Here is a 25,807-nt window from a genome sequence, read left to right on the forward strand (position 1 = left end):
AGTTGAGCGCAGGTTATTATATAGGGTTCACTATAACCCTGTTTTGCAAGTTTAACAATTTTACACCAATAAAAATGTTTATTGACATCTTTACAAACCTGCCCTGCTTCAATATATATGGCCCTTTATAGCAAAAGCTATTTCTCCTGATGCTGCGTGATCGGTGAATTCCCACGTCCCTGAAGTATTTCATGGGAACATTCTTAAGCAATCACGTTAATGTATGGGGGGGGGGGCTGCATGCTCGGCTCAGGATCCAAACCAGAAAACTGACGAGAGTTCATGCTCTTTATGATACTTGGCTGTTTGTTGTGTTCTGAAAAACATAAGAAATATTTTCTTTTCCCAGCTGGAGGAAGGGGTCATCGAAACTCTGGCGCATTGAAAAGTGTTTCCACTGCATCAGTTCAGACATTGAAAAATTCTTCTCTAGCTGAGGGTGGCGTACGCCAAGCTGACAGCTCCTGGGTGCAGGAACTGCTTCGCTCTGGACATCTGAAACAAATATAGAGTAGAAATCATAGCAGTATGTCGTGGCTTGAGTTAATGTTGTCACTGGTTTGTATATTGTCAGTTTAAATGTTAGTTTACCCTCTGCCCCAATTGTGACAGCGATGCTCCACTGGTCATATGAATGGCCATGGTGAGAAGACCATTTCAATAACAAATTTAACATTTCAGGGGAAACCGGAGATGAAATTACCTGAACGGACATTTTGGTTGGTACAGTCACACCCCAGCAGATCGTGAGTTAAACAGTCGGTACCCTCATGCAATGTAAAGAGGTTTCTCAGTTCATCCACAGAAAATCGGATGTGTTCAGATTTCTTCAGCAGGTCCACCACGGCTCCAGACAGACCCTGCTTACTTATTTGTCTTTGATAGATTTTTTCCTCTATTGTTCCTGTTGAAACAGTAACGTGTCATTTATACGGCAAAGATATTAAAGAGTCATTCAACAAACCTTAGACTATCTCAGCCCCTCGCTGTTTATGTGCTTAGCAGAAAGTTCCAACTTCTAAACCTTCACCTGTGCAGCAAAATCGCTCGACATTAAAGTTGTGGTGGTGACGGCCATCCTACTACAAGCTGCCACTAAGGCCCTATTCAGAATAATGCTGGCTCCGGCATGCGCGGTGGGGGCTGCCACAGACTATACTGGCTCCCTGTGCAGTGGGGTATACATGTAACTATATGGTAACAGAGCGAAGACTGATCCTGATTCTTTATGCAGCCGGATCTTTATCCTGATGAACAAGATTAATCAGTACACACAGGTCATTTTAATGTCTATAATAACCTACACCCATAATGAGATTTTTGAATAAAATAACAAACATGAAAATGTTACATTATAACATGGTGTATGTATTATAACATGGTGTATGTATTATAGCATGGTGTATGTATTATAACATGGTGTATGTATTATAGCATGGTGTATGTATTATAGCATGGTGTATGTATTATAGCATGGTGTATGTATTATAGCATGGTGTACGTATTATAGCATGGTGTACGTATTATAGCATGGTGTATGTATTATAACATGGTGTATGTATTATAACATGGTGTATGTATTATAGCATGGTGTATGTATTATAGCATGGTGTATGTATTATAACATGGAGTATGTATTATAGCATGGTGTATGTATTATAGCATGGTGTATGTATTATAGCATGGTGTATGTATTATAGCATGGTGTATGTATTATAGCATGGTGTATGTATTATAGCATGGTGTATGTATTATAGCATCGTGTATGTATTCTAACATGGTGTATGTATTATAACATGGTGTATGTATTATAACATGGCGTTCTAACCTGTAGTAAGAAGCCTATAGATATGTACAGTGTGGCGCTGACCATCCCTCCATACACGAGCCATCGCCTAAAACAGTGATATTTTAATTAAGTACATGTTTATTTTACATTATATTAGACAAGTTATCCCTTTATTACTTCCCCTGTTCAAAATAGAAGGTTTATAGAACAGATACCAAAGGTTATAGGCAAAACTCTGTCATTCTGAGAGACAAACCAGAGGGGGGAAAAACAAACAAAAAACCAGAAGCACTTAGAATGCTATCGGCCTATTGATAATAAAGGGTGAAGTGGAAGATCTTTGAATTCATACTGTAGGGTATGTCTGAATACCATTACTAACACAGTTAGGGAAATATAGAAAAACTTTTTTTTTTTTTTTTTAATTGTAGTTCACTTCCACATTCAGGGGCATTTCTATATAAAATAATGTACATTCTGTGCACAATTCACATTCCCCAGCAGAGCCAGGATTCTGAACAGATATAAAGACGGACAGCGCCACCAGCTGGCGGAAATCTATATCTTCATCCAAGCATTCCTAAACCTATCAATATTCACTATGGAAAAACTATTGAGGAACACTGGATAACTGGCCTTTATTTGCCAACACTGACTTATTAGCCTCCTCACTTTTTGTTTCCCTGGCAGTCTACCCTTGGTCCTCATGGTAGGTTTACAGCCAAACATACTTGTTAAAGAGCACCGATAAGTAATTTCGGGTAATAGCTTTGCAACAGTAATTACTTAATTACAGTTGTCTGAATTTAGCAATACAGATACCAACAGTCATTTTCTAAGTATCCTATTCCACCCTGCACAGTCCTAAAACATATTCACCATTCATTCACCCAGTCCTTGGCTCGAAGGAGATGCTTTTGGTTGAATGCCCACTAAATACCTCAGTATACACTCATCTTTGGTGAAGCTGTTTGGGTATTTCTTTAAAACCTGATACTATAAAGGGGAATGCCATGGGAAGTCTCTTCTGTGAACTACTCAGGGATGATAGACCCACTTTACAAAAATAATGCATTTTATATTCGCTTTCAAATTTCTAGCAGGTACAGCACAGACAACAGGGTGCACAGTATAATAATGGACCGAGGGCCATATATTATAAGCCCGTAATGCAAAATTATTTCTTTACATCATTAGATACAAATGTAAACAGAAAACTAGTGTTTGAAGTACGCTTTTCTATCTATAATGTGTGCCTGTGTCATGTTTGTCTCACAGACGCCCTTTAAGTTTCTTTTAATTTACTTACATTTCACTTATGATTAACGGCTTATCACAACAGGGTTGAATCATTAACAGCTTATATCAGACATGTTGGAGAAATGGTATTTTAAGGCATTCCCCCAGTTTCTGTTTATCTAGACAGTCAGGGGACATTATTGAACTAGTCATTACATGAGAGCCAGTGAGCGAGGGTCGCAGGTAATGTGATTGGTGATCTATTCATTATGACTCGTATGACCTGTATATCATTAGCAGGATTCCAATCAATATCATAGAGAATCAAGTGCGACGCTCCGATCAGGTTCAGCCCGACGCCGCCAGCTTTGGAGCTCAGTAACAAGACAAAGTCTGAAGAGTAATTGCTGTTAAACCCATCAACGATATGCTGTCTTTGTGCGACCGGCGTCTGACCGTCTAATCTCGAGCACTTGTACCCGTGGAGGTCACACATCTCTTGCAATACGTTTAAGGTCTGAGTATAGTTAGAGACCAGGACCACTCTGAAAACAAGCAAACATGTTACACAAGTACATTTTAAATGACACACCGCGGCACAAACAAACAGATAGCTGGTGATGAGTAAGAGCAGCTTTTAAAAAGTAAATTCTCACAAATTGTTCTATTACTTCTAATAAGTTGCTGAATATTTTTTGTTTATTTAAAAGCTGCTAATTTTCTTAAAAAACAAACAAACAAACAAACAAACAATGTTTTGACTTTCTAATGAGCGTCCGTCCTACACCATTTCCAGTCGGAACAGTACACTCCATTCAGTTATACTCATTCTGAGGGTCAAACACGCTTAACCAAACTCCACGTGTGCCAGAGGATGTACACAACAATGCAAGATATATACCTTATATATAAACCTTATATAGGTACCATTACACAAAAATGATATTCCCATATTTGGTCCTGCAGACAACCATGCCCTTATAATAAAAATATTCTAACGTGAAATATTGCATATTTAGAAAGTGCGCTTCTCATAAACTGTTCTAAATCCTAGGTGTTTTTGTTCCACCGGTTCACTGCATGTCTCTTTACAGACCACGTATTGGACGATTAAGGGTCCTCTCTAAACTCTATCTGTATGATATAAGGAAGAATTACCTCTCAGACGGACTGTGTTCTCGTATAGCTGATAACAAACAGGTTAAAACCTTGAGCTTTCCAGATTCTGACTCTACTAGTTGATCAGGGCTATAATCACCGGGGAAAAGATCAACCAAACTTTCATACAAAGTGTGCTCATCGTGGTTGAGACTGGCATTTTTCTGAAGGGAAAAGAAAACAAGATGAAATATCTTCTAGCTTTCTATGTGTAAACCTTACAGTAGAAAAGTATAGTTAAAATGATAGCATTTATTGGCTAACTGAGAGTTTAATTGCGAGCTTTCGAGACCAAGTTGTTAGGTCCCTTCCTCAGGGATTAATCAAAGGAAGGGACCTAACAACTTGGTCTCAAAAGCTTGCAATTAAACTCTCAGTTAGCCAATAAATGCTATCATTTTAACTATACTTTTCTCCTGTTTTCTCAACGGCTAACACGGTACAAAACCTTTTTATCATTCTAAACCTTACAGTGTCATACATGTTGTGGAAGATGCACTAAATGACTAAAAATTGCATGCTAACCCAATGACACAATATGATGGCGTTATATAAATCAACAAATCATAATGTTACAAGAAGAGCTACCACAAAGGACGTTATCGTATAAATGGAGGACTCCTCAGTACAAAAGAATATATTTTGCCAAATTTGTTATGATACAAACACAGTGGAAATTCTACCGCCCCAGGAACTGACAGGCAGGGGCGGGCTGGGCCGGGGGCAATTACATTAAACGGCCGTGCGGGAACCCATTTAAGTGGCCGATTCGGCCACGCCAGGGCCGTCTTTAACGCCCGCAGCATCCGCGGTAGGCGGTGGGATGCCATTGCAGCCGATGTGGCTGTGACTCTTGAAGCGGCGGTAAGACACGCTGGCCGCTTTAAAATCATTAAGCGGCCAGCGTGCCTGCACAGTGCCGCCCAGTGTCCTGTTCCGTGTGACTCCGCCCCCTTGAGCGGCACGTCACATCGTCAATGTGATGGGCCGATCTAAGGGGGCGGAATCACACGGAACAGCTCCTCGTGACAGCTAGAAGAGCACGTTGGAGGACAGCAGCAGTCAAGGATGGCAGCAAAAACGTAAGTATTAAAAAAATAAAAAAAATTGTTGGGGTAATAGGGGGAAGGGGAGCCATATTCAAAGGGGTGGGGCTGCATTGGGACAACAATTAAATGCAAAATGGGGGTGGCTAGGGGGTATAAGTACACAACAGGGTGGTTGGGGCACCACATAAATCAATACACAAAGGTGGGGGGTGGGGGGCTTGGTTCAATATACATGGGTCAGTCATTAACAATGCAAAGGGGGGCATCAATACACAAGGGAGGGGGCTGGCTGGGGACATCACATAAATCAATACACAAGGGTGTTGGGGCATAATGTACAAAGGGATCTGGCTGGGGGCACAAATCCACATGGGGCAATGCACAAGGGTGTGGCGGGGAAATACATTAAAACCAAAGGGGGGGGGCTGGCTGGGGCATCAATACACAAGGGTGTTGGGGCATAATGTACAAAGGGATCTGGCTGGGGGCACAAATCCACATGGGGCAATGCACAAGGGTGTGGCGGGGAAATACATTAAAACCAAAGGGGGGGGGCTGGCTGGGGCATCAATACACAAGGGGGAAAAATAAACAACAAGCCAGTGTGGAAAGCATTTTGGATGTGGATGTCAGTGTCACAGAGCCTGTCCTGGTGTGTGTGTGTCTGTGTGTTTGGCTGTCTGTGTGGCAGGGCCTGTCATGGTGTGTGTGTGTTTGGGTGTCGCAGAGCCTGTCCTGGTGTGTGTTTGGATGTTGATGTGGCAGGTCCTGTCATGGTGTGTGTGTGTGTGTGTGTTTGGGTGTCAGTGTGGCAGAGCCGGTCCTGGTGTCTGTGTGTTTGGGTGTCAGTGTGGCAGAGCCTGTCCTGGTGTGTGTGTCTGGGTGTCGGTGTGACAGAGCCTGTCCTGGTGTGTGTGTGTGTGTGTTTGGGTGTCGGTGTGACAGAGCCTGTCCTGGTGTGTGTGTTTGGGTGTCGGTGTTGCAGAGCTTGTACTGGTGTCAGGGCAGGCTGTTTGGGGACAAAATTGGCTCACACTGGGCTGTTTGGGGACAAAGTTGGCTCACTCTGGACTGTAATTTGTTAATGTTATCTTGATGCTGGTCGGGTTCTATGTGGGCAGTGTGGACACCAGGGCTGGCTTTGAGGGTGTGCATCCTGTGATCTATGCCTGTAATTTAGGGGGTTTTATCTATACCTTTAATGCTTAGTTGTTATGTGATTTCCAGTTGATCTGTACCTGCAAAGCTGGGTGGCTTAGTGAATGAAGGACAAAGGGACTCTGGGGATAATTACAGGCAGGGGCCCAAGGAAATGCCTAGGGTCCAATTTTTCCATATTTAAATTTTATTTTGTTACAAAGATTAGCTGTTTTTTAATGTATTAAACATATTTTTTTTTTACTCCCAGTCCCATCACATTACATCAATATGCGTTAGAAAATCAGGAAAAGATGGGCATGTATAGTGGGCTGATTCGGTGGCGCAACGGGCCACTTGACTAGACTTGCCCCCCAGGCCTTAGGCTGCCAGCCCTCCCCTGCTGACAGGCATAGGTTTCTTGCATGTCTAATATCAAAAAGACAAAAAAATAGCAAGCCAGGAATACTTGACCGAGGGAAGGCCGTCTCGATCATCTGAACAGCACGTAGCCACAGCTGTAAAGGTCTATAAGGTATCCAATCCAATTAGAACAGCCACTGGCACATTGCACAATCTTCCCCATACAGTGCCTGATATCGTATTGCTATGAATGTGTGCCCCGGGTTTACCTGCAATGTTCTGAACAGCAGGCACGGATGGTTGCAAAGTTTCTTTAGTGTCCCGATGCACACGAGATGGGGGCTGTTTTCTCCAACTGCTTGCAAACAGGACTTAAGAAAATGCGAGTTAAGAACCTTGCGATAGAGCTCTAGCTGGAAATGCGATGGCCTGCAGAAGACGATCCGTTCAATTTTGGGAGGGAGGAATTGGTTAATAACCTCCTGTGTTCTTCTGAGTATAAAGAGACTCGTCAGACGGACCAGTTCTGCAGCTCTTTCTTCTCCCAAATCTTTTTCTTTCTAAGAATAGCAAACAGAAGCTGAAATACCAAAACATTGCAAAAACTCTCAATATAATTTGCATTATGTAATGTAAATTCACACCAAATTTCTACTGGTATCAGTAAGTTTTCAAAAGCATTATTTTAATTTCTTTTTAACAGTTCTCGTTTTTGTATAATGTCTTATATAGACATCTGTATGTGTTCCAGCTCTGCTACACCAGGATTCCTTGTCACGCTGCCTTTTGGTAAAGCACAGAATGGCTTGGTCTCAGGCACTCAGTCGGACTAATGAAAGTCTAGGGAGGCGCATACTTAATTAGCAATGCTTAAGAAGCTATAAGAACAATAAATACATTTTTCCATTTCGATTGTTGTTCATTTTTGTTAGGATATTACATTTGGCATATTGGTACATTTCTATTGCGATGCCTTTTAAAATAAATACTATACTTTTCTGGATATAGCTCTTGGTGGGCTCCTCCTTATTCTGTTTTTGTTATTATTTACCTTCCAATGGATGGAAGTGGTACTTTGTTGAAATGGTAGTGGACCCATTATATGACTAAAAGTACGGAGACATCTGATCATCACACTTATTTGGGCCTTTTTGACCTCTCATTCCAAAATCATGGGTATTAACATGGAGTTGCCCCCTCCCCCTTTGCTATAACAGCCTCCTCTCTTCTCTGAAGGCTTTCCAAGGCAAGATGTTGGAGCGTGTCTGTAGGAATTGGAGCCCATTCAGCCAACAGAGCATTCATGAGGTCAGACACCGACACTGGCTGAGAACGTCTGGCCGAGAACGCCTGGCTCGCAATCAATGTTTCAATTCATTCCAAAGGTGTTCAATGGGGTTAAGGTCAGGGCTCTGTGCCGCCAGTCAAGTTCCTCCCACATCAAACCACGTCTTAAGTAGAAAAGATAAAACTGTAGAAATGTCTTTGTATGCAGAAATGTGAACAAAGGGGCCCAACTGCCTGAAAAACAGTCCCAGACCATTATCCCTCCCCACCCAACTTTACAGCAGACACTATGAATTCTGGTAGTTAGTGTTCTCCGGGCATCCGCCAAACCGAGATTGGTCCTTCAGACTTCTAGGTAGTGAGGAACACTGCTCTAAAACCCAGTGACAGCGTGCTTTACCCCACTTCACTTGTGCGTAGGGGGAATTTAAACATGTATAAGATGGGCATAAAGCTAAATGTAAAATGAGACAGAGACACATGATTAAGGTTTGATTCTTTACATCAAGAAAAATGAGCAGACTACATAAGCTGAATGGCTCCTATCTGCCGTCAAATTCTATGTTGACAGACATTTGCTTATACCTACTTGACTTGTAGAAGGTTCTCGAGATCGAATAATAGGTTCTTCGTATATCTTCCTGTATGTAGACAAGGAGCCCAGTATGCCTGGGTTGACAAATTCAACCAGAGCATAGAACTCTTGAAGTTCATTCTGAATAGGAGTACCTGGAAATAAAAAAGATAAAATATTCCGTCAACATTGCAGGTGGAATACGCAAAGGGAAGGTTTAACGCAAAGGGTAGATGCAAAGTTCTTACTTGACACAAGATGGCGCTATGCGCGACTCTGAAAATGAGGGCGTCTGTAAATTTCCACCTATACACTGTGCCAGCCAATAGGCTAGGAAATATATATGATAAAAAAAATATTTAAACAATCTTACATTTACCTCCATTATCTCTATGCTGGGGTTAACCTACACAGGGCTAGCAATTACAAACATGGCTGCTGGGTGGGCTGCACGTGTACCCACAATTCTCTCATCTATCTCACAGAACGTGTAGAGTATTCCGGGATCAAATAGAAGGCAGTCCGGGTGATTCCACTCCAGACCGTCATATTGAAAACCCCCAGGGACTTTCTCTGGAAGCAGAACTTTTTATATATACAGAATGCTAGCGATTTCTATCAAGTAACATGCATTATTATATTGGGAAACTGCGTAAACCACTGGAAAACAAGAGAAATATAAAATGTTCATGTGATTACTGTAACAAGTCAGATACTTTGTCAACGGACAAAGTATTACGGTCTGGAAATGACAAATTCACCTTGTTTGCACAGAACAGAGAGAAACATACTGTAAGGTGTATGACCGATACTGGTGCTTTGCATAACGAGAGTCTGCATTAAACATATACCACACCTATTTATTCAATGTTATCATTTTATGTATTTTCTAATTAACATACATGATAACTGTCTTTGCATTAACACATTAGAAATATACGGTACATATTAAAAGGTACACTTGTTTGTGCGACATATTGGTGGATCCATCTGCTCGGCGTGTTTCAGAGCTCACCCTGCTAAAGCCTCACAGCACATGTCAAAGTCATTATTTCACAGAGTGATTGGATTATGTGGTTAAACGAGGCTGGTATAGATTATACTAGAAGCATATGGATTAATTGGGAAACTCCTCCGAGCATGAACATCTGCCTTCCTTCATACCTATCGACATGCATAATTCCTGCAAAATGAGTCCCTATTTACAGTGCTACAGGAGCTGGCTTAAGGTCTGCCAACACAATTCTAGAACCCATTATATGTATCAGTTGTTCACTGTCCTGCTAAATAGTAATAAAAATTAATAAATATATATATATATACTTTGAACACAATACTTTGGTATACTAGCAGCAAGTAATATATTTTTACTTAAAGGCTTAACCTATATGTTAGACCAGACAGGGTAAATTACTGGGAGGCATTTACATAAACGTTACCTGAAAGGATAATGCGCTTGCTGCATGACAGGCTGGAAAGCGCAGAGGTGGTTTTGATAGAACTGTTCTTTAAACGGTGACCCTCATCACAGATTATTAGATCAAAATCAAGACTCTGTATTTGGTCCAAAGAGCGTAGCAACATCTCATAGCTGATGATCAGCACAGAATAAAGAGGGGAGCTGAGAAATTCTTCCACTCTGTGATCCTAAACACACACACAAAAGGTAATAAATGAATGCTTGGAGCAGGGGTCGCCACACATCTACCCCAACCGTGGCATGCCACGTAAACAAAAAAGGAGAAGAGTCCCGTGTGAGATCCTCCCAATGTATCGATGGCTACATCCTTAGCAAGGGAATGGATCAGATACTATTAAACGTGCTGCAGACATTATTGTATAAGGATCTATTACATGCATACCTGATACTGTCTGGGAAGCAGTTTGGGATTCTTGTACCCTTTCACATGAATCATACATGTAATGTGGGTTTTACACGTGGTCAGAAGCACGTTAATTGAATAAAATAATATATTATTGGGTTCTGCAAAGTTTTTTGAAAGTTGGTAAAAAATCTGATTGTGAAATATAACATGGAACCAAATTTTAGGGATTCTCAAAATAGATTGTGTGCAATTATACGTCGATTAGAACTGTTATCTATTTTAGGTTTAATTGTTTAAAGCACATCTTTACTACCTGGTCGACCGCAAAGACCCTTATTCGCTCTGTTCCTAACCACTTCTGGAATTCTTTTCTCCAGTTCTTCACCAAACTTCCTGGAGTGACAATGAGTGCCTTCTTTAGAATGGGTTTGCTCCCATACGGACCCTGACGCAGAAGAGTCCATACTAGCGCGATGCACTGCAGTGTTTTCCCAAGACCCATCTCATCTGCAAGGATTGCTCCAAATCGCCCATTTAGCCTGAAGGGGGGGGGGGGGGGAGAAACACTTTAGAAGAGAGATGCTGTAAAAAGTAAAGTAGTGGAGTTAATTAAAGATATTGTAAAACTGATGGAGCTGCCTGTATCTATGTGGTGAGATACAGAAAAGGTGATTTTTGGATGGCTCTTGAAGACCAGCTTAGAAAACCTAAGAGAGAGATAATCTAAACTGCTTGCCTGGTTTATAACAAGTAACACTGTGGTGCTTAGCCCAAAACCAGCGGCACAGTGAATCGTGACTCCCCTATCACAAAAAATATATATCAACATAAAGGGGATCACCATTGTTTTTTTTGTTGTTATGATGATGTAAGTAATTTTTACATGGTAGGCACTTTATGTAGCTTAACCATAAAGAAAGATTTTTGGGTATGTTTCAAACCTTACCGCATTCCCATAACGCATTCATACAGGAAGTGAACACCTTCTCTCTGATGGCGTCGGAGATGGATGGCTAAGTAAGGGTCTACAACCACATCTACAATAGGTAAGCTGGCTTTATTGAACATCCACTGGTGATGCTGAGTAGGTCTTGACAATACGAGAGAGTCTGAAATATAACAAATATAAGATCATACAAGTCCCTGATAGCAGAAAACCCTGTAGTCTTCCCCAGGTTGACAGCATGAAAGAACAAAGTAACACACATTATACAGAAGTCTGGAAATGGAGATTTGTAAATAATACTTTACTCAACAAACAAGCAGCGTGATAAGAAAAGTAAAATCAGTGTTTCATACCATGATGATAAAGCATTGATTGCAAATCTCCATTTCCGGACCTTGTATGCATCTGGCAGGAGCGGCAAGTTATTATTGACTTCTAAAAGCCTTGTGGACTTTATATATGTATAAGCCTAAAATACAGTGCTGTATATGTAATGTAGGTTAGTACTGACAAGAACCTGGTTTGAATTTTCCATTACATAACGTAGTAACATAGGTTGAAAAAAGACACTAATCCATCAAGTTCAACCTTCCTGTGGATTCAGAAGAACACAAAAAAACACACTGAAGCAATTTCCAAATGTACCTCAAAAAGGGGGAAAATTCCTTCTTTTGGTATTTTGGGTGACTTTCTCTGCATCTCGAGACTCCGAGTATTAGTGTGGGTGATTGAGACTGAGCTATTGTATTGCTTGCCACAGGCAGTATGATACAGCCAGGGTGGTACAGTCACCGTGTCTGTCTAGTACATTTGGCTAAGATAACAGAGCTGGAATGCATACAAATGGCTACGATGTAGCTACCTGAAACTATTATGCAAAAACTAGAACTGTTTTAAACAAAGACAGAAGCACAATATTTTTGAAAATGTATTTTTAATCTGACAGTGGTAATAAAACATTTAATCTTGACATGACTCTCTGTACTGTTTGTTGGCATACCGGACACCGCCATAAGCAAGTAATCATGCTTCTATCGCCGTGAATATACTTACTTGGTGCATTGGGGTCGTGCCGGGGTTTACAGTTCTGAACGTCTCTTAATACGTTGTCTTTGCTGGCGCTTTTCATCGGGTTGATGAAAGGTTTCACCGGCACACATTCTACAGCTGCAGGGCCAGAAGATGCCGCGGCCGAGTTGAAGCACCTGCCGCTGTTGTACTCCTCGGCTGAAATAATACCCATCACTTCAATTTCTTTCCCGCCAACCATTAGAGTCTGACCTTCTTCTAACTCCTCCAAATCCTTCATTTTATAGCCCGTACCTGAAAGACAAAGTATGTAGCGGGGATTCACAATCTCAATTAAAACATTAAAAGATTATTAAAGGGCGTCCTAAACATCAAAGGACAAATCGACATAGCCTTCTATTAACAATTTGGGGAAACAAGCAACAAAACGTAATGGTTAGGGTTTGCATGTTACCTGTATCGACAAAAGCACCGCACGATACCAGAAAGCCGGGGACAGATATACACCTGCCCATAGAATTGGTTTTTTACACCCTTTGAAGACGACAAACACGACAAACTTTTACTTTGTAATGATGGATTCGTTTGGGATTTGTATCCGCTGTGTTTGCTAAATTTTGGATCTCACCAGCTTTGAATGGGCTGCTATTGTAAACCGTATTCAGACAGAAGCCGACTTTGTCACTTAGAAGAACCTGTAAAGCCCACTTTCCAGAGTGACTGATATTGGGTTTTTTTTGTGGCGTTTATGGTAAAGAGCAGAAGACATAAAATTGTGCTCTTCCATTCGTAGACTTAAGGTTTCTGTTAAATGCATGCAAACCCTATACCATCAATACCGCTACCCCCTGCCTGGATACCGAGACCCACCAACACTAAACAGAAGAAGACTCTGCCAACGAGTGAAAGCACTGAGGTCAAGAACACAGAAAGCAATGATTGATCTTGTACATGACATATCTCTTGAAGACCACTCTACTCTGATGACAGGACTGGGTAAAGGACAGGGCGGATGGAGGCAAAGCTGCAGTGGATTTCCTAGCTGACCAAATCAGACATTATATTTGACTCATTAAGCGTGGCTTAAATCCAGATTTCTTCTTATATTTACTTCCTACAATGGTGGAGCGGCAGTTGATTTTTGTGCCCCTAAAAGTAAACCATCAGGTACTGATGTCTCAGAGAAGTTATATCTGGGTCCTGTTCCCCAATTACAGTATATTTATAAGTATATATATATATATCTCATGAGATAATGAAAATAATTGAAACGTAGTACACTATTATAGTATTTTTATAGATCTCTGCTGTTACTGCCTAGTAAGTATATTCATCCCCCTTCATAAGTCATTTTATTTCCCTCTTTTACATAAGACATATTGGTGTTCTATTTGAAGTGATCCTTGCGCTGGGTTTATTCCTCTGCACAAGCGTACTAGTCACGTCAAGTCTGTGATTGACTGTTGACGGTATTACGTTCTTATTGTGGAGTGCTGTTTTAGCTTTATGACAGATGTAACAGGACCCACGTCTTCCAAAAAATTCCACTTCTGACTCATCGGTCCAGAGATTATGCCAAAAGTCTTGGGTCTTCAAGATTGGTTTTTTTTGCAAATGTTAGAAGAACCTTTGTGTTGCTTTTGGTCAGCAGTGGTTTTTGCCTTGCAACCCTCCCATGGATGCCATTTTTAAACAGTCTCTTTCTTATTGTAGAATCATGCACAGTGGTCTGAACTGAAGAGAGTGAGGCCTTCAGCTCTTTACATGTCGGCCTGGGTTCTTTTCTGACCTCTGGAGTCATCAATGCACTCTTGGAGGAATTTTGGAAGGCTGGCCACACCTGGGAAACGTCACACCTGTTCTAAATTGTCTCCATTTCTAAATACTCATATTGTTTGCCACTTCTGTAGACCAAAAACAACCAGCCTGTTTCTTTCAAGAGCCAGGCCATTGATCTCCAGTAAGGTAGTTTTGGATGCAGAATAGGTCCCTGATGAATAGGACCTAGCCTGATTTATTGGTCCTGCCAGATAGATGGATCAGCTATGGAAAAGAGATCTGCTTGGGCCAAACAGGGGCAATCAGGATCATCAAACCCACTCAATCGTTAGCTCAAGCTTCCTGTTGTGCATGGACAGAACCAGAGTCAAAACGTTCTTTTTGTACACAAGGTTCATCTTGGAATCTGGCAGAGGTTCTAAATGAATCTTGACTTTTAGAAGTTCTGAATGGATAGAACGAGAGGTAATGGTTTTCTTCTTGGTAGATAATACTCATTTAGAGATTCAAGCTCCTTATAATGGCTGACCTCCTGGTTGCTCTAGCCACAGGGGCTTCCATGATAAAGTATATGTAATGATATGCTGCCAACTTATTTTGTACACAGAAAAAATATCAGGCCAATAGTAGACAGGCCGGCAAGCAGGCCAACTCAAACAGCAGGTAAACAGAAGAGGCCCAGCCAACAAGTAGTCATTCTGCCCAAGGGCTGTAAAGAACCAGCGTTCTGTCCAAATGATGCTGCCCCCAGCACCTGGTAGTTGACTGGTCCCCCGAAAACCGAACCAGGACCGCACACATAGTTCCCCCAACTTCAGGAGGCAGGGTACAGAGACTGGGAATAGAGCTTTCCCATGAGCTCAAGAAACCTGGAGAAGATAAAATGACCTACCCAAGAGAAGCTGTAAAAAATACTGAGGGTAAGGGGAGGTTCCAGAAGTTTTATGATTTCCCTACTTTCATTTCACCCAACCCTTACAAAAGGTGACATTAATGTAATAATGCATATGTTTATTAGATGCCAAACTGTTAAATTCGGAATTTGGGAAAACAGATTTAACTCTTTTGATGTATACTGTTCATGAGCATGTTTATATTGGAAACAATGCACATTATTAAGAGAAATGGTTTTGGCTTTTTTTTTTTTTTTTTTTTTTTTAAGTTGCTTGAGATTTACTTTTCTTAGCTTGGTACAAACACATTTACCATCGAGTTCCTGCCAGCCGTATGACATATATGTTGGCGTTTTGTTCTAGTATAGAACCAGAATTTGATGCGGTTACTTTAGAAAAATCTTTATGCTGACCATATTTTGTGAATGTACAATGTTTTTCTTTCATAAGGATCACTGAATAAAAGTAATACTTTTGGATGATTCAATACCTTTTCCAATATCTTTGCCTTCCATGTCCTTTAATGTTACCGTCCTCCCCGTAGCAATAAGAAGGGCATCGCCTTCCCATTTTTTGTGTTTCTTCTTTGATGCTTTGCACCAAACCACGCTGAAATACTTTGTGAAGGCACTCGACTCTTCATTGTCTTTACGGTCTGAAATTGCATTCGCTTCAGGCAAAGGTGCTGCAATAAGAAATGAAAACATTGTTAATAGTTGATAAAATGTGCATAGTTTACTACATAGTTAGGTCATATCTGTAGCCGGTGGAAAACATGGGTGGTCTACAGGCTATGCAGGAATGCTACTCTCTTTTTGATTAGTGTTTATAATCTAATATTGATTCCCATGGCTTACATTGGTTTGCTCTCTAGGTATGGGGACTCTGATATGCAAGAGGGCGTTAATGGAATAGAGGTGAATACATTAGCATTTTTGTCTGAAGACACGTATACATTTTACATACGACTATCTGAACATGTAAAGTGCTGCCCTTGTTGTATGTGGGATATAATACAAAATAATTATACTGCAGAGCAGAACTTTACACGTGATAGTCAGCAACATGGGGAACGTATGCGTGTCCGGGAAACTATATCGAGGCCTTCCACCCAAAAAACAGGTTTGTAACTGGGATTTAAGAGACGGACATATGTATTGTATCAAAACCATTACATTGAACTGCTCTATAGGGAGGATTCACTACACATAAGGAAATAACACAGATATTATGGTGTGGAAAGATCCCAGTGGACTCTTGAGTCTGTAAAATATAACCACACGATTTAGAATACAGACACAGATCACAGATCAGCCAAGGGCCAGCGCGATTTGTCTCAGAAGATAAGGGGAGACTTTGGGAGTAGTAGCAGTATGCAACATTATTAGCTAATATGCAAACCATAGACATTCATTTACGAGGAAGTTTTTGGTACCTTAGGAGATGGTGGTACCTTTTGGTTCATCCCCTGGTACTGGAAAGCAGAGGGATTTTATCTTTAACAAGGAGAATGTAGATTACAGGACAGGCAGGAACTATATTAAGCGAACATCCTCAAGAATCAATGTTGTCAAATAGTGGATTAAACTTGGAATCTAGCCTGCCCATTCCTGCAGTAGAGACCTCACCCTATTTGATCTTACATTCCAAATGACAAACTTCATTCCCCTCGCTGTATTAAGTAGCTTGCCTGTGCAATATTTCCCCCCAAACAGCTTGTCTAGGCCATCTTTGCCACCAAACAGCTTCCCAGTTTCCCCCAAACAGCCTACCTGTGCCATCTTTGCCCCGCCCTGCAAACACAAATCCATGCTATCTTTAACACTTACACACATACATACTAGCTCTAACATACATACATACATACTTCATACTCCCTCCCTCTCGCACTCACATACCTCACCCGGAGCTCATCTCTCAGGCAGTCGCAGTCTTGCTTTTGCCGCGTAACGTGACCCCACAGTGTTCCTGCCTCCCGGTGCCGATCCAAAGCAGGAACACAGCAGGGTCATGTTAGGTAAAAGCGAGGCTGCTCACAAATCATGTGAGCATTTGAGGGGTAAGCTGCGAGCACTCGAGGGGCAAGCTGCAAACCTCTAAAGAGCAGGGAGAGGGTGGACAAGCGGTCACAGGGGTCACCCCGGGCCCATTCACAGTTGAAACACCAGTAGTTACACCACTGGTTGAATCCCTATATGTACTTATATGTTTCTATCATATCCCCTTACTCTTCCCTCATCCAAACTATACACACCTAGATTCGTTACCATGTCTACCTAATTTTAACATACAAATCACTGATTGTTTAGTAGATGTTCCCTGAATTATTTCTGATAATCTATATCCTTCTGTAGATGGGGTCTCCAGAACGGCATACAATACTTTAGGTTATCCCTCACCAAAGATCACTATTTTGTTTTACATTACCGATCTACCTTTACGTCCCAAGACATTTAATGAAATCATTAGCTATTTGGCTTATTCTACCCAGAACGTCTACCCTATTGCAGACGTTGGTATTGTCACTGTAAAGACACACCATACCTTCCTAACTTTGCTATACTATCAACTTTAGCTTTAAGCTCCTAAGACCCAGAATTTAATAAAAGCCCAGCTAACAAATACTGTTTTTTTTTCTTGCACTTTTTTTTTTTTTTCACCTGCAGCTGCCGACGAGTGAACAATGGAGCAGACATGAGGTAAGGATGTCACATGTAGAGAGATCTGTTCAGCTAAAAACATCCTCTGCATGGAAAATAGCCGGTGGGCGGGCAAGGGGGGGTAAATGCATAGCTACAATGGATCTTATTGGTATATCATCATTAAGTGGGAATCCATGCATCTTACAGAAGACCCGTCAACCAAAGTAAAAGTTAAAAGATAAAGCTTACCGTGATTATTCTAATGTGTGCACTAATACCAGGTTTGCACTTAAAGTAAGAACTACATTTACTGAAACTGTCTTTAAAGCAGAGTTTAACTTTTTAGATCCTTTATATTGTTATTCGTTAGGAGGGGCTATTGCTTCCAGCTTCTCCTGTAAAAATGGCTGCATAGGCACCGCGCGGAAGCTTTCTGCATTAATTATGCATCACAGCCCATTTGGCCGCACACCATGTTCTTTTTGAACATTTAGAATACCGCTGTAGACACAGAGCACTTTTGCATGTCCTATTCCCATTGCTTCAATGACAGACACATCATTTTTAGCAGGTTGCCAGCACGTCAACCACCCCCTGTCCAGGTGCCCCAGGCAACTTCCAGAGTTGTTTTTGTTTTCCTTGAACATATACAAATACATTCATTGATTTTTCATGTTTTATTCCTTGTAAATAGAGAACAAGAACAAACTGAACATGTAAATATAAAGCAATTATAACAATGTGATGACAATTAATGTTATAGGTTACTGTATTCAGGGAGATCGCGGCGTAATTTCATTGCTTTTAGTTTCTCTACTTTAATTTTTGCCTTAAGAAGTTCTTCTTCTAAATGCTGCCGTCTTTTCAAACCCTCCCTCTTCTCCTTGATGTACAGTCCATACTGTCTTTGGTTACTCAAAATTATCTGGTGCTCTTTCCTCGCCATTTGCAGAGTCTCTGGATTACAACCACAGGTCGATCGCAAGCGTTCACCGGTATGACTGAAACATTCCTCTATCCTTGGAACCGGTGGAGATAAAGATAGCCTCATATCCACAGATGAAAGCGTTGGGGATAGTGACCTGTCCAGTTCATGATCAAACTCACGATCGTCTGGTTCATCCCGAACAGTCGCGGGCGGTGGATTTAGGAGCAAAGACAGTGGCGGCTTGACATCTTCTTCTTGTTCTAGCTGCACAGTGACGGACACCATCTGATCTTGCAGAGGGATGTGTTGGGAGCTAATGCCAGGATCTGTCTCTGAACCAACGGATTCACTGGAAAACAAACACACCAACAAAAATCAGACGACATATAAATAGACCAAAAAATGTACTCCAAACACCGCCCAAGAACAATTCTACTGATTGTTCCCCGTTTACAATCAAATTACATGGAAATTCAGGAAAAGGTGTCTACAAAATATATCTAAGGCATAGCCAGAGACCTCCGTGCACATGTCCTTTTTGAATGCAGTGTTTATTTGTAGCCCCACGCCGGCAGACATGACCATTATGCTAATAGCCATTTGTCACAGTGATAAGCTTATAGTGCAAATGTTTGTTGGCTACTCCTGCACCCCCCACCATACAATACCCTGTGGCTAGTTCTGGCGTTGCATCCATTAACATTAAAAAAGCACCAAACAGAGATAAGGCTTCACTGGTACGCTGTATCAAGAGTATCTCAATCTCCCAGCACTCTCAAATTCACCGGATCAACGAGGAACAGATCTATTACCTTATCCCACCAGAAGCCAGAGCCATTGGGCCTACTGTGACATCTCGATAGAAATTCAAAATTCACTAAAATGACGCTAAATTCACTACGACTTAACACATGCTATTTAACAAAAATTGCAACAATAAAGGTAGAATTTTATGGCATTCTATTCACTAATTATATATTTATTTATAAAAAGAAACCGTCCCTCGTTATATCCCTGCATGGAAACCCTGCCTTCTCCAGCTAAAGGTTTGGTCGGCTTTGCCAGTTTATATCCTAGGACTGGAATTTCAGGTTTGGACTGGTATCCGTGCACACAATCTGCAGGTCTGCATAAGACAACACACACATTTACGCTAAAAAAGCTTTAACCCCTTCAGCGGTCGACCTTCCCAGCAGCTGTATTTAGCTGCATTAGCTTTAATGCCTGTCTGGAGGACACAATCAAATATATGGATATAGATTCTAGGAAACACCACAATCATTTCACTTCCCCCGCAAAAAATTAAACAATTGTAGCGTAGGTTTTATTTTAAAAATGAGTGACAAGAAGGGCAAGTGATACAACGTGACCACATTAATAAGAAAACATATCCCGTTTAGTATTAGAGAACATGGAAATTAGTAAAAATGGGGCCTGTGGGCATGCAAGATGCAAATCGTGTCACATAATTAAAACTAATGTTAAAAACATAAATGGATGTTGTATAATTATCGATATAAAAAGGTATCCATGGAGACAACATTTTTAGTATAGGCTACTACCTAGTCAAAAATAAGGGCATCATGTTTTATATCGAGGGCCTGCACTTTTTGAGCAGTAAAATTACATATAAAAGGGTCTTAGAAAATAGGAGATAAATATTAAATTAAGTCAAGCGCATATATTGGTTATGATATATAAGCAAAGAGTTGGCATTTTTTAAAAAAAACATTATTCACAGAAATAAGGATGCTAGTATATCTTCTGCTATAAATATGGGAAATCTCTGCCCTCAAAGAGTTAACAGAATTTAACAGTCCTTAAGGAAGGAGCGAGTAGAATTTAATGCCAATATAACATGCCCCAATGGATCAGGTTACTGCGAATATGCCCTTTAGTCCCGGCACATGCCTGTTAGACTACAAGTACTATGTCGGGCTCTCCTTTCAGCCTTATTCACTTTGTTTTGCTCAAATAAATGGATTTCCCTTATTATAGTCCGCAATAGAACAGCGATGTACAGCAAACATTAAACAAACTGTCACGGAGACCTTGTGACATAACTGCACCGGCACCGAATCAGCATGGACGGGACGTGGCTTACCTTGGCACTCCGTTAACGTCCCTTGAGAAGCACACGTTGCCAAACTGAGGGATTATCTCCACAAGTTTCTTGGTGGCTTCAGATACCGAGCTCTGGTAGCCAGCCTGCGACGTCTTGCACTGGAGAAGCTCCTGCTTGCCGTACTCCTTTAGCCTCTTGTACAAGGTGCGCAGGCCTTGCGCGGTTCTGGGGGGCCGCCCGGCTCCCATCGCGTTGTACTTTTCGGCTATGATCTCCCAGCAATTGTTTTTCTCAATGATAACCGAGTGTTTGTTTGTGTGCTCCTCCAACACCCCGATATACGGCTTCACCAGCTCCAGCAAATCAAGCTTTTCAAACACAGTGAAATTGGACGAGCGAGCCTTCCCCACCATTTCCACTTCTCCTCTTATTAGCAGCCGCGTCCTGAAAGCACCATTCAGCCTTGAGCTCTGCACAGCTCTTCCCCCACAGACAACAAAAAAAAGAATCAGGCTTAACTAGGTTAGTCTCGCTTAGGCCTACGCCTACAGGGAGGGTTTATTGAAATTCCTTCAGCTTAATCTGACACAGGTTCAGGAAATCGGTTTAAGGCAAGCCTGACCTACATAATACTCATGGAAGAACGCAGAGAGATCGCAGCCGGGCCATTTACCAAACAGCAACTCATAGTAAGAGGACGCGGCGCAGGCATAAAACGCACATAGTCGGCTTTACTCAAAATACTGCTTTTCTCGCATTACAGCGTGTTTACAAGAGGCAGCCACACGTATCAGTCGGGATTTATTAACACAGACTGATAGCCCAAGGTAGATGTGAGGTTATAGAAAGGGGAAAAGAATAGCAATACCGAAGGGAGAGGTGTGACGTGCGCGGGAGAGCCCCTGCCGGGGCCCCAATCAGCCGCCGTTCAGGCCTGCCATATTTGCATAATGCTAGTCCTGCTGTCAATCAGGAGCCGTGCTTCCCCTCGCTGGTTAAGTTACAGCCAAGGCTCAAACTCCACAGCAGAGCTGGGCCTCGCCTGCCTGCATCGCCTGCCTGCACCGGCGGAGCCCCGGGGAGGGGGATCTCTCCGGCAGAGCAAACAACGCACCGTGCAAAACAAGCTGCCGTGTTTTTCTCTGCATATGGCCTTTACATGCACTTGTACTGTAAACGGCTATAGCCAGTCAAAGCAAAGGTTAACCCCTAGAGTGCCAGAACAGCCGGACATCCCCTCATATGTAAAGTGCAGGAGGGGTGGCTGTTCATTAGATGTCCATCACATCATAGCTTTGTGAATCTGATGTCATAAATCCATTAAAAATTTGTCTTATGTAAAACAGTGAACATGTACCTCTCTGTACTTAGAAGCATGTTTATTCGATGTGTATTTCCCCTTCATTCTAATTCCTACAGAAACAGCACAGTAAATACAACGTAACAAACCCTGCTCAGTGCACCACTTCATAAGCACACAATGAGGATTACTTACAAACAAGTATGAAACCACAACGACCTTCTGATTACACAGATCTCACACAAGACACTGAGGCATCAATAAAACAAAACCAAATTCTTCCTCCTGGCTAATGAATAGAAATGCCGCACGCACCAAGCCTGCCCCAGGGGGTTGCAAAAGCAGGAGTGTTCCTCCTAACTGCTAGGGCTGGCTAAGTCTGCACCTATATAGCCTTAGGCCTGCAATCGCATGGTTGTTCTCTGTGTGCCGTCTTAAGACCACCATAGCAAATACAGATGGTTGAAAAGTGTCACTCAGGAACCCATCCCCTCTAGAAAGACAACGGGAACTGTATATAAAAGGTGATTCTGGTACAAAGTGGTCACCATAGCAACCAATATATACATAACCACTAATGTGTCGGGTATTACTTGCAATTAGGGAAGGAGGTGAGACAGAACTGCTGCAAAGGCCTCACTTTTTGGTTTTAGATGTTAGTAATTGTGTCTGGGGCTGGGGGCACGTAAGGCAGGTGGCTACGTTAATATAATCAATGCAAAACAGAATCAGCTGAAAAGGTTTGCCTTTACAGTGTTCATATGTTTCTCCCACTGGTAATGCATCTGCACTATGCATGTGTTAAAAGAAAGCTAGAAGTGAAGTCTAGTTTATATACGGTGTGCAGTGAATTAGTCCGGCGACTGGTGTTATACAGGGCAGCAACAAGCATCCATATCAATCAATGTGCTACACATACCACCCAACAGGGGTGTGACGAGTGGTGGGGGCACATGAGGTGTGATCACCTCACCCGAATAGACGTCTTGTAAGATGAAGTTGGAGCTGCCATAGGGTTCTGTTTTTTCATCTCCCTGGGCCAGTCATGAGAGATCAGAGGATTTTCCCAACTGGCCAATGCTCCCCATCGCCAACAAAAGCAACACCAGTGGGGCAGCTACCTGGGGCAGTGTAAGAAAACCTGGACTGTGGGAGATAGGGGTATTTACTAATCACACATGTGTCTCCACAGGTAGCAGAAGACAAGTAGGATAGGTGATGGGAGCGAGACTAAGCTTTTCTCAATGCATTTGCTGCTAGCGATTCTGCACACACCAGCTTCTCATTCTGCATCACAGTATCTATTGTAATGCAGAGTCTGCAGACAGGCTCGAGTCACACGCAGACCACCGAGACTTCATTGACTGGGCTCGTCTCCTCTATGTTGCTGCTGCTGTCAATCTTTTCAGTGCCAGGGTTTTTTTTATAGCGATAAAGACATAAAAATCCCAAACCATAATTTTCAGCTAATTGTATCCAAACCAGATTGATGAAATGAAAAATTCTTAAAAGCTCCCACTCCCTTAGTAAATGTGTCCAACAGATGGGGAAACATACAAGCAGCCTATGTAGGTGATATTACACAATATAACGCAGCTTAAGCACACAAAAGAAACAAAACGTGTAGAAAATATACATGCAGAAGTAAAGCGATATAAATAAAATATATTAATAATAAAGCACCCTTTTTGCACCCCTAGAGAATGGTGAGGGTTGTGGCCCAAAAAGATCAGATCACTTTTTAATGAAAAAGACTAAAAGATATAAAAGTGCCATATCTTGTCTTTATTTAGTTTTATGTTGATTTGATTGGGGGTGTTCTATAATGGGGCACTTGTTAGAAAATCCCAATCCCAGCTTTTTAGAAGCATATGGGCTGCTCCTAAAGGCAGTGATCAATTTGTCCATTTTTTGTTTTAACTTTACCTTTCCCCCAGAATGAAACTCTTAAATATGCAAGACTTCCACCAGGGGACGAGAAGGCTGCAGTTGGCTCAGCGGGTTCTTAGAGCGAACCATCCTGGATTTCAAATACAGATATCCTGCTATTATGGTAAAGATCCTCTGAGGATAAAAGGAGAGTGCAGGGAAAGGCAGGACTGTCACCTCACATTTAGTATTTTTTAATTAATATATTATATACTACTAAATGAATGCAGTGGTCTATTGGGGCTGGATGAGGATCTCACATTATAACCTATGACTGGGTTTCTTTTACAACATGGTGGAAACACAAGCAATAAAGCAGGAGGATGGTTTCCTATTGTCCAGGACAAATTAACACATCACACGAAGGCAAATAAATAAAAGAATTCCCACGTACCTGTTAAAGGTGTGAACCTGTTCACTGTTGTTACTCCTGGTTTCTTAGTTAAATGCGCAGAGCGTGAAATGAGTTCTGTACTGGATACGTTTGTGTTTCCTCCACATACTCTTTCTAGGGCTTTAGAAGGCGCACCACGGTTCTGTTAACACAAAACACAAACATAAAGTTCTGTCTGTAGGCATTCTGCATGACGCATAAGCATTTCTCATCCTCCCCATTAACTCAAAACCACAGAGGATGTCCCCTCGCCGTATTTTACATTATTCTGTTCAATAAATCTAATACATTTTTCCCCCTGATTAAAGGCTGAACATGCATTTACACGTATTACTACAGCGATCTTAACTCCCATTTGCCGGGACGTGTATGATTATTCCTCCCTTTTGTTAGGTTATGTCTCCTTTCACACAGGTAATATTCCTACATGCATGTGAGAGTTTTGCTATAGTTAGTTATTCCGGTGAAAATCCTATACACAGCTTACACCACCAAAAGAAAAACAAATCAATTATTTCCCCAAAAATACAAAACTATAAATTAAACTGAATAATTTCCTTAAAAGCAGCCACCCCCTTAATACAGTTACCGATTAGATATAGTTGTACATACAACTAGATTGCAAGCGTCACCCATGAAGGTGGTTAAATTCTGTAATCGTGCTAAAGACAACAAAGTAGGTAAAAAATAAAATTTCTTCCACCATGCTGACCATTTTACATCCCAGCTGGCAGCAAGCTAGCCCTTTTACTGTATATTATTACCATCGTAGCAGGCAGATGTATAAGTAGCCTAAAGATCTTCATTTTATCTTTTTTATTTTTTCTAATTGTTACAGAAGCTTCCGTTCACCAGTAAACGCACAGCTTTATACGTTTAATGGAAGTCTTGCGCATATCGTTAAACGATCAGGTAAGACGGCTGCCAGTGGGCTCAGGAGACAATCAGCAGCCTCCACTACCCTACAGAATACATGGTTTTTTTTCTACATACGTAGTTGTTACTCAAAGGGGAACTCCCAAATTTTGTTATTTTTTATGGCAATACTTGGCTAACCTAAAGACATTCGTGTCATTTACGGTATGAATATTTACATGACTCTGTTGCACTCTGTATCGCGTACGACACAAATGATGAGATAACTAGCTTCTCAAATAGCAGAGGATCAGGAGTAAGCGAATACGCGAGTAAAATAAATCGGGAAGGTACTATTTACATAGCTTTTGGAGACAACTCTTACATATGTATTCTTTACAAATATAGGACAATAAAAACGTACGGCGGGAGTTCACATTTGAAACATACCTATTAACGCACACGCAGATTAATTTAAAGGAACAGACGTTCTCTTACTCACCGCTAAATCTTTAGTTAAAGGTTCAGTGTCTCCCTGACAGGACTTGACTTTTCCAGGGGGAATAAAGCGACCCTTTTTTGCAGGATTACCCAACAGCTGACTTGGAGCTGCTGATCTTCTCAT

At 41.5% G+C, this 25,807-nt stretch overlaps 2 protein-coding genes across 2 annotated transcripts; both read right to left on the reverse strand.

The window, feature by feature from the left end:
• Positions 1 to 289: 289 nt before the first annotated feature.
• LOC149305551 (DNA repair and recombination protein RAD54B-like) lies at positions 290 to 25,807 on the reverse strand. Its single transcript, XM_089477570.1, has 14 exons — positions 25,685 to 25,807; positions 24,328 to 24,469; positions 15,560 to 15,754; positions 12,422 to 12,691; positions 11,369 to 11,531; positions 10,736 to 10,961; positions 10,036 to 10,243; positions 8,612 to 8,751; positions 7,005 to 7,295; positions 4,187 to 4,350; positions 3,312 to 3,573; positions 1,829 to 1,895; positions 704 to 904; positions 290 to 495 (listed from the first exon to the last, which is right to left on the reverse strand). The coding sequence occupies exons 1-14, from the start codon at positions 25,805 to 25,807 to the stop codon at positions 290 to 292; spliced, it is 2,658 nt and encodes an 885-aa protein (XP_089333696.1).
• Positions 18,469 to 21,117, reverse strand: LOC149305552 (fibrinogen silencer-binding protein-like). Its single transcript, XM_089477366.1, has 2 exons — positions 20,744 to 21,117; positions 18,469 to 18,988 (listed from the first exon to the last, which is right to left on the reverse strand). The coding sequence occupies exons 1-2, from the start codon at positions 21,115 to 21,117 to the stop codon at positions 18,469 to 18,471; spliced, it is 894 nt and encodes a 297-aa protein (XP_089333492.1).

The sequence above is a fragment of the Sceloporus occidentalis genome, unplaced genomic scaffold, assembly GCF_023333645.1.
Source record: "Sceloporus occidentalis isolate IW3139 unplaced genomic scaffold, rSceOcc1.0.p SCAF_11, whole genome shotgun sequence".
Lineage (NCBI taxonomy): Eukaryota > Metazoa > Chordata > Lepidosauria > Squamata > Phrynosomatidae > Sceloporus > Sceloporus occidentalis.

Excerpts from the sequence above, each read along its gene's own strand:
- LOC149305552 (XM_089477366.1), bottom strand. The coding sequence starts at position 21,117 with ATGGTGGGGAAGGCTCGCTCGTCCAATTTCACTGTGTTTGAAAAGCTT. Across the intron at positions 18,989-20,743 it reads GACGTTAACGGAGTGCCAAG|TGAATCCGTTGGTTCAGAGA; the intron begins GTAAGCCACGTC and ends TTTGTTTTCCAG.
- LOC149305551 (XM_089477570.1), bottom strand. The coding sequence starts at position 25,807 with ATGAGAAGATCAGCAGCTCCAAGTCAGCTGTTGGGTAATCCTGCAAAA. Across the intron at positions 15,755-24,327 it reads CAGGTTCACACCTTTAACAG|CACCTTTGCCTGAAGCGAAT; the intron begins GTACGTGGGAAT and ends TTCTTATTGCAG. Across the intron at positions 11,532-12,421 it reads GCACGACCCCAATGCACCAA|ACTCTCTCGTATTGTCAAGA; the intron begins GTAAGTATATTC and ends GTTATATTTCAG.